This window comes from Oncorhynchus mykiss, chromosome 20, assembly GCF_013265735.2.
Source record: "Oncorhynchus mykiss isolate Arlee chromosome 20, USDA_OmykA_1.1, whole genome shotgun sequence".
NCBI classification, from domain to species: domain Eukaryota; kingdom Metazoa; phylum Chordata; class Actinopteri; order Salmoniformes; family Salmonidae; genus Oncorhynchus; species Oncorhynchus mykiss.
In genome coordinates this window covers 28,155,962-28,172,860 of record NC_048584.1, presented here as the reverse complement: position 1 = coordinate 28,172,860, position 16,899 = coordinate 28,155,962, and the positions used below count along the sequence as shown (strand labels likewise).

The following is a 16,899-nucleotide window of genomic DNA, read 5'->3' as shown; positions in this document are numbered from 1 at the left end:
CAGTTCTTGCTGTGAGATGTTACCCCACTCTTCCACCGAGGCACCTGCAAGTTCCCTGACATTTCTGGGGGGAATGGCCCTAGCCCTCACCCTCCGGTCCAACAGGTCCCAGACGTACTCAATGGGTTTGAGATCCGGGCTCTTCACTGGCCATGGCAGAACACTGACAATCCTGTCATGCAGGAAATCACGCACAGAACGAGCAGTATGGCTGGTGGCATTGTCATGCTGGAGGGTCATGTCAGGATGAGCCTGCAGGAAGGGTACCACGATGAAGGAGGATGTCTTCCCTGTAACGCACAGCGTTGAGATTGCCTGCAATGACAACCAGCTCAGTCCGATAATCCTGTGACACACCACCCCAGACCATGGTGGACCCTCCACCTCCAAATCAATTCCGCTCCAGAGTACAGGCCTCGGAGTAATGCTCATTCCTTCGACGATAAACGCAACGCCGACCATAACCCCTGGTGAGACAAAACCGTGACTCGTCAGTGAAGATCCCTTTTTACCAGTACGGTCCAGCGACTGGGTTTGTGCCCATAGGCGACGTTGTTGCCAATGATGTCTGGTGAGGACCTGCCTTACAACAGGCCTACAAGCCCTCAGTCCAGCCTCTCTCAGCCTATTGCGGACAGTCTGAGCACTGATGGAGGGATTGTGCGTTCCTGGTGTAACTCTGGCAGTTGTTGTTACCATCCTGTACCTGTCCCGCAGGTGTGATGTTCGGATGTACCAATCTTGTGCAGGTGTTGTTACACGTGGTCTACCACTGCGAGGATGATCAGCTGTCCGTCCTGTCTCCCTGTAGCGCTGTTTTAGGCTTCTCACAGTACGGACATGGCAATTTATTACCCTGGCCACATCTGCAGTCCTCATGCCTCCTTGCAGCATGCCTAAGTCACGTTCACGCAGATTAGCAAGGATCCTGTTTTTGAGTCAGTAGAAAGGCCTCTTTAGTGTCCTAAGTTTTCATAATGAAGTGTGACCTTAATTGCCTACCGTCTGTAAGCTGTTAGTGTCTTAATGAACATGCACCTGTGGAACGGTCGTTAATTGTTTATTGAACAAGCATGGGAAACAGTGTTTAAACCCTTTACAATGACGATCTGTGAAGTTATTTGGATTTTTACGAATTATCTTTGAAAGACAGGGTCCTGAAAAAGGGATGTTTATTTTTTTGCTGAGTGTATATATATCACATTTACTTAAGTATTTAGACCCTTTACTCAGCGCTTTGTTGAAGCACCTTTGGCAGCGATTACAGCCTTCTTGGGTATGACGCTACAAGCTTGGCCCATTTGGGGAGTTTCTCCCATTCTTCTCTGCACATCCTCTCAAGCTCTGTCAGGTTGGATGGGGAGCGTGGCTGCACAGCTATTTTCAGGTCTCTCTAGAGATGTTCGATTGGGTTCAAGTCCGGGCTCTGGCTGGGCCACTCAAGGACATTGAGACTTGTCCCAAAGTCATTCCTGCGTTGTCTTGGCTGTGTGGTTAGGTTGGTTGTCCTGTTGGACGGTGAACCTTAGGACCTCATACTGGGGCTGAGTGCACTGGAGTAGGTTTTAATCAAGGATCTCGCTGTATATTGCTCCATTCATCTTTCCCTCAATCCTGACTGGTCTCCCAGTCCCTGAAAATACCCCCACAGCATGATGCTGCCACCACCATGCTTCACCTTAGGGATGGTGTCAGGTTTCCTCCAGACATGACACTTGGCATTCAGCCCAAATAGTTCAATCTTGGTTTCATCAGACCAGAGAATCTGTTTCTCATGGTATGTGAGTCCTTTAGGTGCCTTTTGGCAAACTCCAAGTGGGCTGTCATGTGCCTTTTACTGAGGAGTGGCTTCCGTCTGGCCACTCTACCATAAAGGCCTGATTGGTGGAGTGCTGCAGAAATGGTTGTCCTTCTGGAAGGTTTTCGCATGTCCACAGAGGAACTCTGGAGCCCTGTCAGAGTGACCATCGGGTTCTTTGTCACCTCCCTGACCAAGGCCCTTCTCCCCCGATTGCTCAGTTTGGCAGAGCGGCCAGCTCTAGGAAGAGCTTGGTGGTTCCAAACTTCTTTCATTTAAGAATGATGGAGGCCACTGTGTTCTTGGGGACCTTCAATGCTGCAGACCATTTTTTGGTACCATTGCCAGATCTGTGCCTCGACACAATCCTGTCTCGAAGCTCTACGAACAATTCCTTCGATCTCATGGCTTGGTTTTTGCTCTGTCAACTGTGGGACCTTTATATAGACAGGTATGTGCCTTTTCAAATCATGTACACTAAATTGAATTTACCACAGGTGGACTCCAATCAAGTTGTAGAAACATCTCAAGGATGATCAATGGAAACAGGGTTCACCTGAGCTCAACTTCGAGTCTCATAGCAAAGGGTCTGAATACTTATGTAAATATGGTATCAGTTTTTTTTATTTTAAATGTGTAAACATTTATAAAAATCTGTTTTCACCTTGTCATAATGTGTGTAGATTGACGAGGAACATGTTAATTTACATGTTAAACATGTAATTTAATACATTTTAGAATAACAAAATGTGGAAAACGTCAAGCGGTCTGAATACTTTCTGAATGCCCTGTATGTGTGTAATGGGCAGCAGTAGAGGTAGGGTTAATGATGGTGCTGATGGCAGAGAGCAGGTCTGGGTGATCTCAGGACTCAGTGTGAGGAGCATCTCTGACTGAGAGCACCACAGTGGAGAATGCCTCATGTCATGGATACTCATGGTCAAACACACTGCCTCAGCCATGCAGAAACAGCAGCAGCACAGCTCCACAGCCCTGCTGAGTGTGTGTGCTTAGATTAATATGAGGCTTTTCTATTTCTATAGACAAAATTTGCATTTGGAATTACAGATTTGACCGTTTTTGTATAGAGATGAGGTTTTTACATGGTAAAAGCTGCATGTTGTAGAATGTCATTTCAATATTTGATAAACTTCAGTTAAAATTCCAATAAATATTTTGCACACAGTGTTGAAAATATTGTTCAATCTGAGTTATTGAGTGTGATAACTATCTTTTTTTCTCATTGAGAAATACAGTATGACGAGTAGTCAGAAGTAAGTGACAAAGATAGCAGATTGACAAGGTGCTTTATTTAAGCGGTCTGTAAGAAGGAAAATAACGTGTATCCCTATCATATACATTTACGTGTAAAAATACTAAGGACGTACAGTGTACAAAAACACTTTCTTGCAGATCATATAATTTTCACATCCTCATGGGTCCTATTCACAAGGGGAAAGAAAAGGTTTTGTATTCTTTAATGACAGGGAGTACTACAACTGTTCTCTTTACTGATGCTTCATCCCTTCTGCTTCAAATCCTTAACCACACGACTATCTCTTATTAACGTGGATCTAATGACAGAGCTAGCAAGGTCAAGAAAATGTCAAACTGAAGCTACATGGACATCAAATGAATTACAAGTTAGTATTACGTCGCTGTTGGATGAATACCTCGTAACCTTTTAAATTGTTATTTTTTACATGTATTGAAAGCAGTAAGTCCACTCAATGTGCTCTGAACATTGACTCTAGGACCAATAAAATGTATGTAAAATAGCTTCTGAAAGTTCAGAATTGTATGTTTGTTTAATGGGAAAATATGGCCGTTTTTAGTTTTGGAGATGAGGTTTTCATCTGACAGCGATTTGTTATTCAATAAATACTTTACAATTCATGCTCGTTCATAACACTACCAGGAGCAAGATGACAAGAAAATCTGTTGTAGACATTACAAACAGTAGCAGCAAAGTGTGTACACTGAGGTGTAAAATAGATTTATATATAGACCCTGCAGTTAGTAAGGATAGAACCCACATTGTCGTTGGTCGGATTCGAGGTGATCACACAGCTCACCCCAGACCTTTGACCCTGGAGATGGCCAACGGCACTAGAATGCTTCACCCAGTGGAACTGAACATCACTATGTTAATGACCCGCAGAAACAAACATCTGGGATTCCTAGGTGGATGTTCTACGTATCCTCCTCACATATAGCTACATTTTTTTTAAATTATTTTTTTTATCTGCGAGTTCTAAATTGAATCGTTGAGACTGAGTGCAACTGAGTCCAACCTTCCCGTGGAAACTGAGCTCTCTTAGAATAACAGGTAAGACATGTCCAGTAGAAAGGTAAGACCTCGTCAGTGTCACTCTGCTGAAGTTGTCTCCCAGCAGCCTCTCCTGGCCTTGTTATTATCACACTTCATTATGACAATATTTTAACAATGAACTCATTTAAGCATGGACTGCATGAGGGGACTGTGCTTTCAAGTAATTCTCTTATTTTTCTTTAAAAGTAAAAAAAAAACGTCAATAAGGACATTAGCTTCCACCTTGAAATTCCCTGTTCTCAAATATGTCCTTATAAAAAAGGAATAGACTGTTTTTATAAGTGCATATTCATATGGATGAAATGGAAGTATTGCCGTGTTCACGTACAATCAGAAGCTCCTAATTCCCAGTGGGAAAACTCACTTGAATGACCCTCCAAGTCGGAATTACAAGTGGGAAACTCAGAGAAAAGGTTGTTCCCCGAGTTGCCACGTCTTACCACTGACCTTTTCAACCAAAAGATAACAACATACGTTTTTTTTTACAATAACCTTATCAATGTCAATAATGTAGCAAGTCTGACCATATTGTCAATATAAAGCAAGCTAGCCAACTTTATTATTAGCAATGTAGGCAAGCTTATTGGTTGAAGAATTGTTCCAACTTCAAAAGCACTTCTCTTGAACACAGTCCTGTTGGACATCCAAGTTTCCTATTTCCCACAAGCACGTGAAGCCAGCAATAGTCACAGTTCAGCCAAGTGAAATGTGAAGTCTTCTGTGTCTGAAGCAGTACCACTAATCTCTCGTTAGATGCACATAACAGGATGGTATCGTAGCGTCTGTCAACATACCGCGGGATGCGACGACTAACAATATTTTCACCACTGATCACGATTTCTCAGTTTGCATTTTTTTTTACAATTTGGAATGGGAGTTTCCGTTAAGGGGGGCTAAGGGTTGGATTCAATCCGTATCGTGGAAGATCTGCGTTAATGTAAAGATTTCCGATTGGGCCAACATATGCAGCATTTAACATGAATGCAGTTTCCGCAATGCGGGAACATTGCCTTTACATTTAAAATCAAGCTTTAACGCAGATCTTCTCCCCCAGGGACATAATCAAGCATTTGACATAATAATGCAAGATTTTATTTATTTGTGTGACTTTGACAAATGGTGGAGAAAACAGAATTTCACAGAAAAAAGAATAGTAATGCCGAAAAGGCGAAAGACAGTAACTCTCCCTTCCTTCCCCGACGTCCATAATCAGCTGCAGTACTAAAGACCATAACATAACTGCTAAATACCCCAAAACATTATACTCAACCATATTCAATTCAAAAATAAAATAAACAAAACAAATTCAAGTTGTCCATTTGATAAAAAATATTTTTAAAAATGTTTAAATAAAAATCACATTAAGCAATAAAAGCCTCTATTAATCATACATGGTGAAATGTTTCTTTTTTAGTCAAAACACATACCAGCAAAAACAAAAAAGGAATGCATCTTGGAAGACAAAGAGGAAAACTCAACCATAACAGACAACCACACAATTGAAAGCCTAGGGGGGGTTAGTGATCACAGCACAGTTGTTCAGTTTCTCTCCACATTCTTCTACGATACATTGGCCATATTAATAAAACAACAGACTGACATTCAATCATGAACAATTAACTGCTAAGACAAATGTCTTTTTCATATTTCAGTCTTCTCTTATGAGAAGAGTTAACTTCCTACTTGTATCACAACTGAACAAGATTCACCATTGCTCATTTTGCAATATAATCTCAAAACCACACTTGTTCCATGCAACAAAATAATACTTTCTCAAGTGGCTTAAATATGGACCAATCATGGCACACTTTTTGAAGTTATGGCCATCATACCTTTTCAATAGACTCACTATATCGAGCCACCTCAAAATTAGTTCTACCAAACGACTACTCGTCCTCCTATCAAAGCCATACCACAGTCACTTTCTGAACTAGTAATGTACAAGTATATTGTACTCATACAAAATATACTTCTCTCTTGCTCAACTTCCTCTTTTCCCTCTTATTGGACCCCATCAACTACAATGAATATAAGACCAATCATTCATCCTTTGGGAATGTGTAATAATCTGAGAAATGTCACTACATCTGCTTTGGTCTTTTTGGTCCACATCACTACATTCACTCTAACTCTTTTCATACCTTCACAGACAGGATATCTCTTGCTACAAAAATGGTTTGTCTTCTGCTCTGACATTAGCATGATAGGCTACGTCCTCCTTGCTTTGCAAACCACTGGTGGAATATACTGAACCTAAATTACATCACAAACATCTGAAATGGAACTTGAATGTAACCTGTAAATCAGGAATGTGTCAACTCTGATTGTCCTTTCAATGGATAATCGTAGGTCACATTGATGCTAAGCAAGGCTAACTTATGACTAGTGGATAGGACTTGTGCCTTAGTGGTTCCCCTAGGAACTTAGTCGGGCTTTCAACTTTTGAAAGTTGTAATAGTAGAATGCACAAGGTGCAAATTAAAAATTGGGTAGTACATCAGTAGTTTTCCTCGTCATTGTTAGACCTTAGAGACCTATTTATAACTTGTCAGAAATGTCCAGATCAACTAATGTTGTTTTAGCCCATTGATTATGTTGTAATGTTTGAGTCACTCATATGACATGAACACACATAAGACATGGCAGAATGTGTAGAATTGAAGGAAACTAGCTTTAAAATATATAGATATACAGAATGGTGTGTTACGTACCATTGAATACTATGGCTCTTCATCCACAGAGCTAAAGTTACTTAATGTTGTACACTTTTAGAATAAATCAAATGATGCCAGTCAGCATAGAGTAGGTGGTTGACTTGACTATCACTTGAAGATTCCTATGCTGACTGTGGTACACTTCAATAAAATGATGACCCCAAAAAATGATTGGTCATTGACTATTAGCTATGGTAAAATGGTAATACAACACCATAATGTTAAGTTAACTACATTCTATGTAGCATTGAAGGCTGCTACAAGATCCCAAAGTAGTCAGCCACAAAGTAAAGTGAATTATACAGTGTATATACCCTGGGAACATTGGTCACTGAGTCTATAATACTCATTACTTCAGTAAGCTTTGTAGCTGTTCTCCATCTACGCCTATTCTTACAATCTCTTGACTTTAAAACCGTAGAGCCAATGAATATATTCCCTTTGTAAATGCTTAAGTTATTCATTCTGTCATTTTTCTTGTTCTAAAAAGCAGCGCTAAAGAAAAAGGCCTAAACATGCAGTGTGTTATTAAGCAACTAAAATGTAGTAAATTAGACTGTTTGAGGAAGCTTGTTCTGTGCCATTCTCATGTATTTACATGTATTACAGGAATGCTCAGATGCTAGAAGACAACAGTAGAGTCATACCAGTTGGAAAGGGAGTTGAAGCGTATGCAGCCCTTATATACTGTATGTGGAGAAGAGAACGTAAAGGTTTCAATACCACTTAGACATTCCAGGTTAGATGCCCGTGAAATGTAAAAGCCTTATGGAAAAGATTTCATAATAATAATACCTTGGTACTGATAAAACTCTTTAATGTGCTGTCTGTCTTTTTCATTGTCGTCATATTTTGGTAAGAGAACAAAGAAACGAATCAACAAAAAAAAAAAAAAAATTGAGCAAAAACAAAAACATGAAGGCTTTGCTTCTACATTCTTAAGCCATTATTCGAGGTGCCTTTTTCATCCAGAACAAAAGACTGGACATTAATCCTATAACAAGAACCGTTATACAAAAGAAGAACAAATAAATAAAACAACAGGAAGCCATTGCTGTGGTCCAAATCAAACAATGTCAATACCTCCCTCTTGTCCCCATTGAATCATAGTTATACAGTATGTCCCCCACCCCGGTCAGATAATTCAAACTCCTTCACCCTTCTTACAGATTTAGCCCCACCCCCAAACCCCATTAGACAGTAAACAGCCACCATCTTGCATTTCTCATTTACATTTATACATTTTAGTTTTTGAATGCTTTTATTTTCTATGATGATATGTCTGAAATAAAGCTTTTCATAATTTCAGTTGTGGGAAGCATCTACCTTCAGCCAGATAACCCTGACACGCATACCTAGAATGCTCTTCCTCTCATCCTCACTGTTAGACAGGTTGAGGTGAACCTTGCTGTTCCTGACAGCTAACGCACAGCTCGGATTCACAGGAGGTTACAGCCAACAATGCTGTGCCTTTAGGCTCCTTAAAATCTCTACACAGTACACACACATTTACTCCCATTCATACATAACATTGGCAGAGCAACATCCCAAAGTGTTCACACTATTCGAATGACTGATTTCACAGGCGAGAGGAGAAAGTAAAAATCACAGCTTATCAACAAATAGCAGACGAGACTAGAGTTTTACTGTTGCACACTTTAAATAAGGGACAAAATGACGTAACGGTATCATATGTGAGACTACAGTCATAGTGTCCATGAGAAGTGGTGGAGGTGGTTTGTATAGTTAGCGCTTGTAGCTTGACCTGCAGAGTAAAGATAGCAGTACCGGTGACCTGTATACTGAGGTGAAGACAGATTGATCTCTGTGTAGCCTGAGTGAACCGTTTTCTGGCAGTTTTTGACTTCTGAAAGCAAAGATCTCTAATCCTATAGTATAACATATTTCTATACACACAACACAGATGTTAGCTAACCAAACGTCATCAAGAGAAGAATGAGGACCGTTGCAGATTATGACACAGCAAACAAATGGAGAATCTCCTGTGAATCTCGAGTTATAGTATACTGTCCTATGTGAAATGAGAATGCTAAAGACAGTAGCTCTCCCTACCAGGAATGTCAGTCTCCTACAGTAGATAGAACTGGATCGCAGAAGTCAATGACCAAGGGATCTAATGACACACCACATAATACAACAAACCCGTTTGTCCTCTTGAGTCAGTTTCAAGGCTTTAAAAGGAGCATTCCATAAGAAATGCACCTTTAACTGTTGGGAACTACCAACAGGGCTGAACTTCTGTCTGACCACACATGCAAAATCCCCATGAAAAAACAGACACATAAAACATACAGTGATGGATCTCCATGCTCACTATGGAATGACCCAAATGGAGAGAGGAGGGGTTAGCTCAGGCTAGGTTGGTTTTATACTGTAACCTTCCATTGGTACTGATGGTGGTGCAGTACAGTCTGGATACAGCAGTCATTCTCTCCCACTGGCCGAGTAGGAGAACTGGGGGAAGTGTGGTCTCCGCTCGTTGTCCATGCAATCCATCCCGTCTTCATCAACTGGGAGGGACAAACAGGACATTACTCACTTCAATCATGCAATTCAACCTTTTTACAGTGATTCTATTTAAGCCTCTGATGCTCTAGTGAGCATGTTTAAGGCCTAGAGTCATTTAGATCAAACGTTAACTGGCAATAGTCGACACCCTCGTCGCTGATGTTTTGGCACTGTCGGAGGTGGAACTGCGCTGGAGCTGTCAAATCGGTGAGCAGCTGCTCTTGTGATCGTTGTCACGAAGCCACACCCGTCCCACTCGAGTTAGAAGTTCATAATGAGAAGGTGTAGGCTATATAGAAATAATGATGCTCAAATTGAAAATCATTAAACAAAATAATGAGGATTTATATCAGCCAAATGAGGTGTAGATTACATCCTATTTCAGTGTTCGAATTTGTAAACGACCCGCTGGGCACAACGCGTCATTTCAATGTGGATTATTGGGTAATATTTGGCTGAGCCGTTGATCAATGAGATTACAACCTTCACTGAGTATACCAAACATTAGGAACACCCTTGCTAATATTGAGTTGCCGCAGTGGCTTCTTCCTTGCTGAACAGCCTTTCAGGTTATGTCGATATAGGACTAGTTTTACTGTGGATATAGATACTTTTGTACCTGTTTCCTCCAGCATCTTCACAAGGTCCTTTGCTGTTGTTCTGGGATTTGCACCTTTTGTACCAAAGTACATTCATCTCTAGGAGACAGAACGCGTCTTCTTCCTGAGCGGTATGACAGGTCTGTGGTCCCATGGTGTTTATACTTGTGTACTATTGTTTATACAGATGAATGTGGTACCTGCAAAAATCACTGAACCTGGAGAGTCATATCTCCCTCACTAACTTTAAGCACCAGCTGTCAGAGCAGCTCACAGATCACTGCACATAAGGCCATCTGTAAATAGCCCATCCAACTACCTTATCCCCATACTGTTATTTATTTGATTTATTTTGCTCCTCTGCACCCCAGTATCTCTACTTGCACATCTATTACTCATTTTTAATTGCTATATTGTAATTATTTTGCCACTATGGTCTATTTATTGCCTTCCCTCATTTATCCTACCTCATTTGCACACACTGTAAATATACTTTTTATTTTGTATTATTGACTGTATGTTTGTTTATTCCATGTGTAACTCTGTGTTGTTTGTGTCGCACTGCTTTGCTTTATCTTGGCCAGGTCGCAGTTGTAAATGAGAACTTGTTCTCAACTAGCCTGGTGAAATAAAAAATAAAATAAAAAACCTTCAGGCGTTTGGAAATTGCCCCCAAGGATGAACCAGACTTGTGGAGGAGGTCTACCATTTTTTTTCTGAGAACTTAGCTGATTTCTTTAGATTTTTCCATTATGTCAAGCAAAGAGGCACTGAGTTTTAAGGTAGGCCTTGAAATACATCCACAGGTACACCTCCAATTGACAGAAATGATGTCAATTAGCCTATCAGAAGCTTCTAAAGCCATGACATAATTTTCTGGTATTTTCCAAGCTGTTTAAAGGCATAGTCAACTTAGTTAATGTAAACTTCTGACCCACTGGAATTGTGATACAGTGAATAAGTGAAATAATCTGTCTGTAAACAATTGTTGGAAAAATGACTTGTCATGCACAAAGTAGATGTCCTAACCGACTTGCCAAAACTATAGTTTGTTAGCAAGAAATTTGTGGAGTGGTTGAAAAACTAGTTTTAATGACTCCAACCTACGTGTCTGTAAACATCCGACTTCAACAGTATGTTTACATGTGCAAACATTTCTAAAAAACAGTTTTTGATTGGTCATTATGGGGTAGTGTGTAGATTGATTTTTATTTAATTAATTTTAGTATAAGGCTGTAATGTAACAAAATGTGGAAAAAGACGAGGGATCAAAATACTTTCCGAATGCACAATAAATGTTTTGTCTTGTCCATTCACCCTCTGATTGGCACACAATCTATGTCTCAATTGTTTCAAGGCCAAAAATCCTTATTTGACATGTCTCCTCCCCTTCATCTATACTGATTGAAGTTTAATTTTAGGTCGAATTCCAGGAGCCGCTTGTGAATTTGACAGCCCTAACGCAGCAGTTCCATCTCTAACACTGCTAAAACAACTGCTATGCGGCTGTCGGCTAGCGTGGCCCTGATACAATCTAGACCCAAAATAAGACATGATCGTCTAACATATGGAACAACACTGTTATACCACTTGCACATCTAACATAGCCCGAGTAAAGTGTCAAGTGACAGTGTCTCACCTTTTAAACATTAGTAAAAAAGAATAAGAAAAAGTTTCACTCACATTTTTCAGGGGGAGTTATTGTAATTGTCTGTGCCGTGAATTCTTCGTCAAAATACCTGGTATCAGTCTCTGACGACACCTGAGGTTTGAAGGGCGGTATCAGCTAGGTAGGAGGGGAGGGAAACACACAGCACTTGTGTCACAGAGGTGTTACAGCACACAGGCAGGACTGGAGGCAACGAGTTTACACCTCCCACAATGCATTTCACCTCCCTCTGCTACCAGGGTTGCATCATCTTAGGTGTGCACTGTGTCTGTGATGGTAAAGCACTGACAGAACAAGGATAACTTTCCTCTATCTAGACAGTGAGTTAGCAAACTATGATCAGGAATGCATATTGGTGAGGGGAGGAAAGAGTAGGAGTCCTGTAGGAATCTCAACATGATTCTACAATATGAATGTGTATATACAGTGGGGCAAAAAAGTATTTAGTCAGCCACCAATTGTGCAAGTTCTCCCACTTAAAAAGACGAGAGAGTCCTGTACTTTTCATCATAGGTACACTTCAACTATGACAGACAAAATGAGAAAACAAATCCAGAAAATCACATTGTAGGATTTTTTATGAATTTATTTGCAAATTATGGTGGAAAATAAGCATTTGGTCACCTACAAACAAGCAAGATTTCTGGCTCTCACAGATCTGTAACTTCTTCTTTGTCCTCCACTCGTTACCTGTATTAATGGCACCTGTTTGAACTTGTTATCAGTATAAAAGACACCTGTCCACAACCTCAAACAGTCACACTCCAAACTCCACTATGGCCAAGACCAAAGAGCTGTCAAAGGACACCAGAAACACAATTGTAGACCTGCACCAGGCTGGGAAGACTGAATCTGCAATAGGTAAGCAGCTTGGTTTGAAAAAATCAACTGTGGGAGCAATTATTAGGAAATGGAAGACATACAAGACCACTGATAATCTCCCTCGATCTGGGGCTCCACGCAAGATCTCACCCCGTGGGGTCAAAATGATCACAAAGGTGAGCAAAAATCCCAGAACCACACGGGGGGACCTAGTGAATGACCTGCAGAGAGCTGGGACCAAAGTAACAAAGCCTACCATCAGTGACAAACTACGCCGCCAGGGACTCAAATCCTGCAGTGCCAGACGTGTCCCCCTGCTTAAGCCAGTACATGTCCAGGCCCGTCTGAAGTTTGTTAGAGAGCATTTGGATGATCCAGAAGAAGATTGGGAGAATGTCATATGGTCAGATGAAACCAAAATATAACTTTTTGGTAAAAACTCAACTTGTCGTGTTTGGAGGACAAAGAATGCTGAGTTGCATCCAAAGAACACCATACCTACTGTGAAGCATGGGGGTGGAAACATCATGCTTCGGGGCTGTTTTTCTGCAAAGGGACCAGGACGACTGATCCGTGTAAAGGAAAGAATGAATGGGGCCATGTATCGTGAGATATTGAGTGAAAACCTCCTTCCATCAGCAAGGGCATTGAAGATGAAACGTGGCTGGGTCTTTCAGCATGACAATGATCCCAAACACACCGCCCAGGCAACAAAGGAGTGGCTTCGTAAGAAGCATTTCAAGGTCCTGGAGTGGCCTAGCCAGTCTCCAGATCTCAACCCCATAGAAAATCTTTGGAGGGAGTTGAAAGTCCGTGTTGCCCAGCAACAGCCCCAAAACATCACTGCTCTAGAGGAGATCTGCATGGAGGAATGGGCCAAAATACCAGCAACAGTGTGTGAAAACCTTGTGAAGACTTAGAGAAAACGTTTGACCTCTGTCATTGTCATTGCCAACAAAGGGTATATAACAAAGTATTGAGATAAACTTTTGTTATTGACCAAATACTTATTTTCCACCATCATTTGCAAATAATGTGATTTTCTGGATTTTTTTTCCTAATTTTGTCTGTCACAGTTGAAGTGTACCTATGATGAAAATTACAGGCCTCTCTCATCTTTTTAAGTGGGAGAACTTGCACAAATGGTGGCTGACTAAATACTTTTTTGCCCCACTGTATTATAGAACTGGTATTACAGGCATTACCTTCTTATCATAAACATCTTGCCACTCGATTCCAGTAAAGAAACTATGTCCCATGATTTCTTTAGCATCATCTGGACCTCCTCCAAGTCTGTGAAAAGTAAGAACGTCACAAATTATTCAAAGGTTTGTCTGCCACCAAGACATTAGTGTTACAGTACTTTGAATTTGATGAATAGATATTATTGACTTGAAGCTTTTTAAAGTTAGCAGGCTTGGGGTTAACTGAGTGTAAAATTGAATTGACCTCAAACTGATAGTTAGTTTAAATAGCACTAGTGTATAGTCACTTCCAATGGGGCATTATTGGATGGTGAGCAGTGCTGCTTGGAGTCTGGCTGTCCAGGGTGTATACAGTATTTCCTGGCCTATACCTTTTGTTGGGGTCCTTTATGAGTAGTCCTGACAGCAGTGACTTGGCGTCTGACGACAGCGTGCGGGGGAACTTGATGTCCTCCATGAGGATGAGCTCAAACAGCTTCTCGTGGTCCTGGTTGTAGAAGGGCAGCCGACCGCACATCATCTCATACATGACCACGCCCAGGCCCCACCAGTCCACCGCCCGGCCGTAGTCATTGTCCTCCAGCACCTGGACAGACACACAGATCATAGAATAAGAACATATTATTAATATGAACTGTATGGTATCCCTATGAGACAGGCACTAACTCCTCTATTCAACACTGCAGTTCAGAGGAACAAACTGCTGCAAACTGGTCCAATCACCCCTGCCAACAACACACACACGAAGCACATCAACTTTGTTATTTCGCCAAGCGTTTTACATACAACCGACTTTTGACGCAAAGTTGGTTAACAAACGACCTGCTGGACATTTGACCCTTGCGAGTTTCTGTTTCCAGGTCCAGCTGGTTTACTATGACTAACACAAAGCCCTATTCCACGGTACGGTGTTCCTGTGACATGAGAACCCAACAGCATCATGCAGTGGCATCACTACATAGACTGCGATGGCTGTCACTCTGCTGCTGCTGCGTGTCACAGATGCCCCTGTTGGCCAAGCCAAGTGGCTGGCGCTGGAGGCCCTACCTGGCACGGGCAGACAGGAAACGCTCCTGGATGGACATAGAGGGCCTCGCCATCATGATGTGACCCGCTGGTTCAAGGGCAGCCCCACCAGAGAAAGAGAGGTGGATACCTGGCTACGGGAAGCATGGAGCCAGAGGAGCCACGGCTGAATCAAAGCCTTCTATCTGGGCTGCTGTCCTAATATACAATCAACCTGCTCTTCTCCTTCCCCTTCTCTTACATCGTCTCAGGTGTGCTGCCGTTCACCTTGTTGAAAAAGCGAGGGAGGAAGAGAGATGGAGGGAGTACAGGCTCCATTTCAGACCGTCGCTGAGGAAAAGCCTAATTAATATGCCTACCTAACGACAAGTGGCGCTGGAGAGAGGCCAGTTAAGCATATGCTCTGAATCTCTAGAATAGTAATGTCTTGTCTCTAATCTTAATGGGAAGTAGAACCTGGACGTGTCAACGCAATGATCCTCCTCCGCTGTCTTAAAGAGTAGTCCTAACCAGGAAATATAAACCAAGACATCATGAAAACCTCCAAAAAAACATTCTGAATTTCTGGGACGGATTCATAAAGCATCTCAGAGTAGGAGTGCTGATCAAGGATAGGTTTTGCCATTTAGATTATATTGAAGAAGACAAGGAGGACCTGATCCTAGATCAGCACTCCTACTCACTCAAGACGCTTTATGAATACAGGCCCTAATCACTAAGAATTCAGTTAGACTGAACTTTAAATGACTGAAACAAGTTACTGTGTTTGTACACTACATGTAATCCCAAAAAGCTGAGAATTATAAAACTAAATAACACTCTGGAAGCAAATTGCTGGTAAAAACACGTATTGAGCTTATCAAGACGGGCAACCGGCTGGATGGAAATCAGCATCACTGAGAGAAACAGTGGTACAGTCAAAGATGAACTATTCATGGGTTTGAACATAATGCTGGAGGGATAACACTGGATTACCAAGTAAAAACCTGAGGAGGAATGCTACCACGCACAGCAGATGGAATATCCTTCCCCCCATCATCAAACCAAAAGTTAGGAGAAAGAAATAGTTACATGTTTAATGCCATTTCATCACCTAGGGCCAGAGGTGTGTGTGTGTGTGTCTGTACATATGCATGTGTGTGTGCAGGGAGAGCTGGGACTGGGAGTTTGTCCTGGGACTGTAACAGGAGCAGCTCGGGTGCAGGCAGGGATGCGATTAATACACACAGAGCCAGTTGGGGTCCCCCCTGTTCCAGAGCCACAGGCAGAGAGGCAAGCCTGGAGGGGAGGAACAGGCCCCGTTCGGACAGCCATGTGGCGGGGCTGCTGCTCCCAGGACTGACTGGGGCCCTTGGCAGGCTTGGCTGGGCAGGGACAGAGAGAGAGAGCCTTTGGCTCCACCAGCCCAGTTACCCAGCGGGGCACAGGGAACAAACACACAGCTCCGCCCGCCCAGCCTGCCCTAGCTTGTGTACACACACACATAAAGAAACATAACAGGCTAAATGTACATATATACATGGTGCATAAATGTGCATTGAAACACTACAATATAAACAATTGAATATATTTTTACTGAGTTACCAAATCATTTGGTTATATCTTCCCAAAAGTATTTAACCTGCACATGTTTTTACTTTGTAAAAAATACATGCATATCAAAATGAGAAAGAGTCACTGAGTTATTTCAATAAGGCTAAAGTAACCAAAACTAGGAGAGTATTTGTACAAAATGTCTTATTAAGAAAAAATATTTTTGGTATTCTCATTTTCCCTTTCTAAACAAGGCAAATCAAATATATTTTACACATAAATAAAAATAAAAACTATCTAAATGTCATTTTTATAACCCCAAAGCATTGGAATATTTTAACTTCCCTGTTTTAAATCCCAGCTACTTTGCATCTCTGGAACTTGGCGCTGAGTGTGTTCTGTTATTTTTACACCAGTACGGCGGTATAGATTTCCAGGTTTCCCAGCCACCTTCTTCCAACCTCCCCCATCTGCCACCATCTGCCTCTATTTAGCATGTACTTTTTTGTGCAATCACATACTCTTGTGAAAAATAACCAACACTCAAATCATCTCCTGGCACAGCGGAGGGCCTTAGCAAAACAAAATCCAGCGCCAAATTGTCCTCCATACTTTTTTAAGTGGGATCTATGCCCCCCTCTATCCCATGCCTTTCTTCCCCCACCCGACCCA

General features: G+C 41.7%; 1 protein-coding gene across 2 annotated transcripts in view; it reads right to left on the bottom strand.

Annotated features, from left to right (window-relative positions):
• Positions 1-3,088: 3,088 nt before the first annotated feature.
• Positions 3,089-16,899, bottom strand: part of akt3a (v-akt murine thymoma viral oncogene homolog 3a) — a 142,484-nt gene continuing 128,673 nt past the window's right edge. For both annotated transcript variants that reach the window (XM_021576348.2, XM_021576349.2), the window contains exons 11-14: positions 14,040-14,254; positions 13,669-13,756; positions 11,656-11,758; positions 3,089-9,375 (exon numbers count right to left, since the gene is read on the bottom strand). In XM_021576348.2, coding sequence (XP_021432023.1) covers positions 9,290-9,375; positions 11,656-11,758; positions 13,669-13,756; positions 14,040-14,254 — 492 coding nt within the window. In that variant the 3' untranslated portion in view covers positions 3,089-9,289. The remainder of the gene's footprint in view (positions 9,376-11,655; positions 11,759-13,668; positions 13,757-14,039; positions 14,255-16,899) is intronic.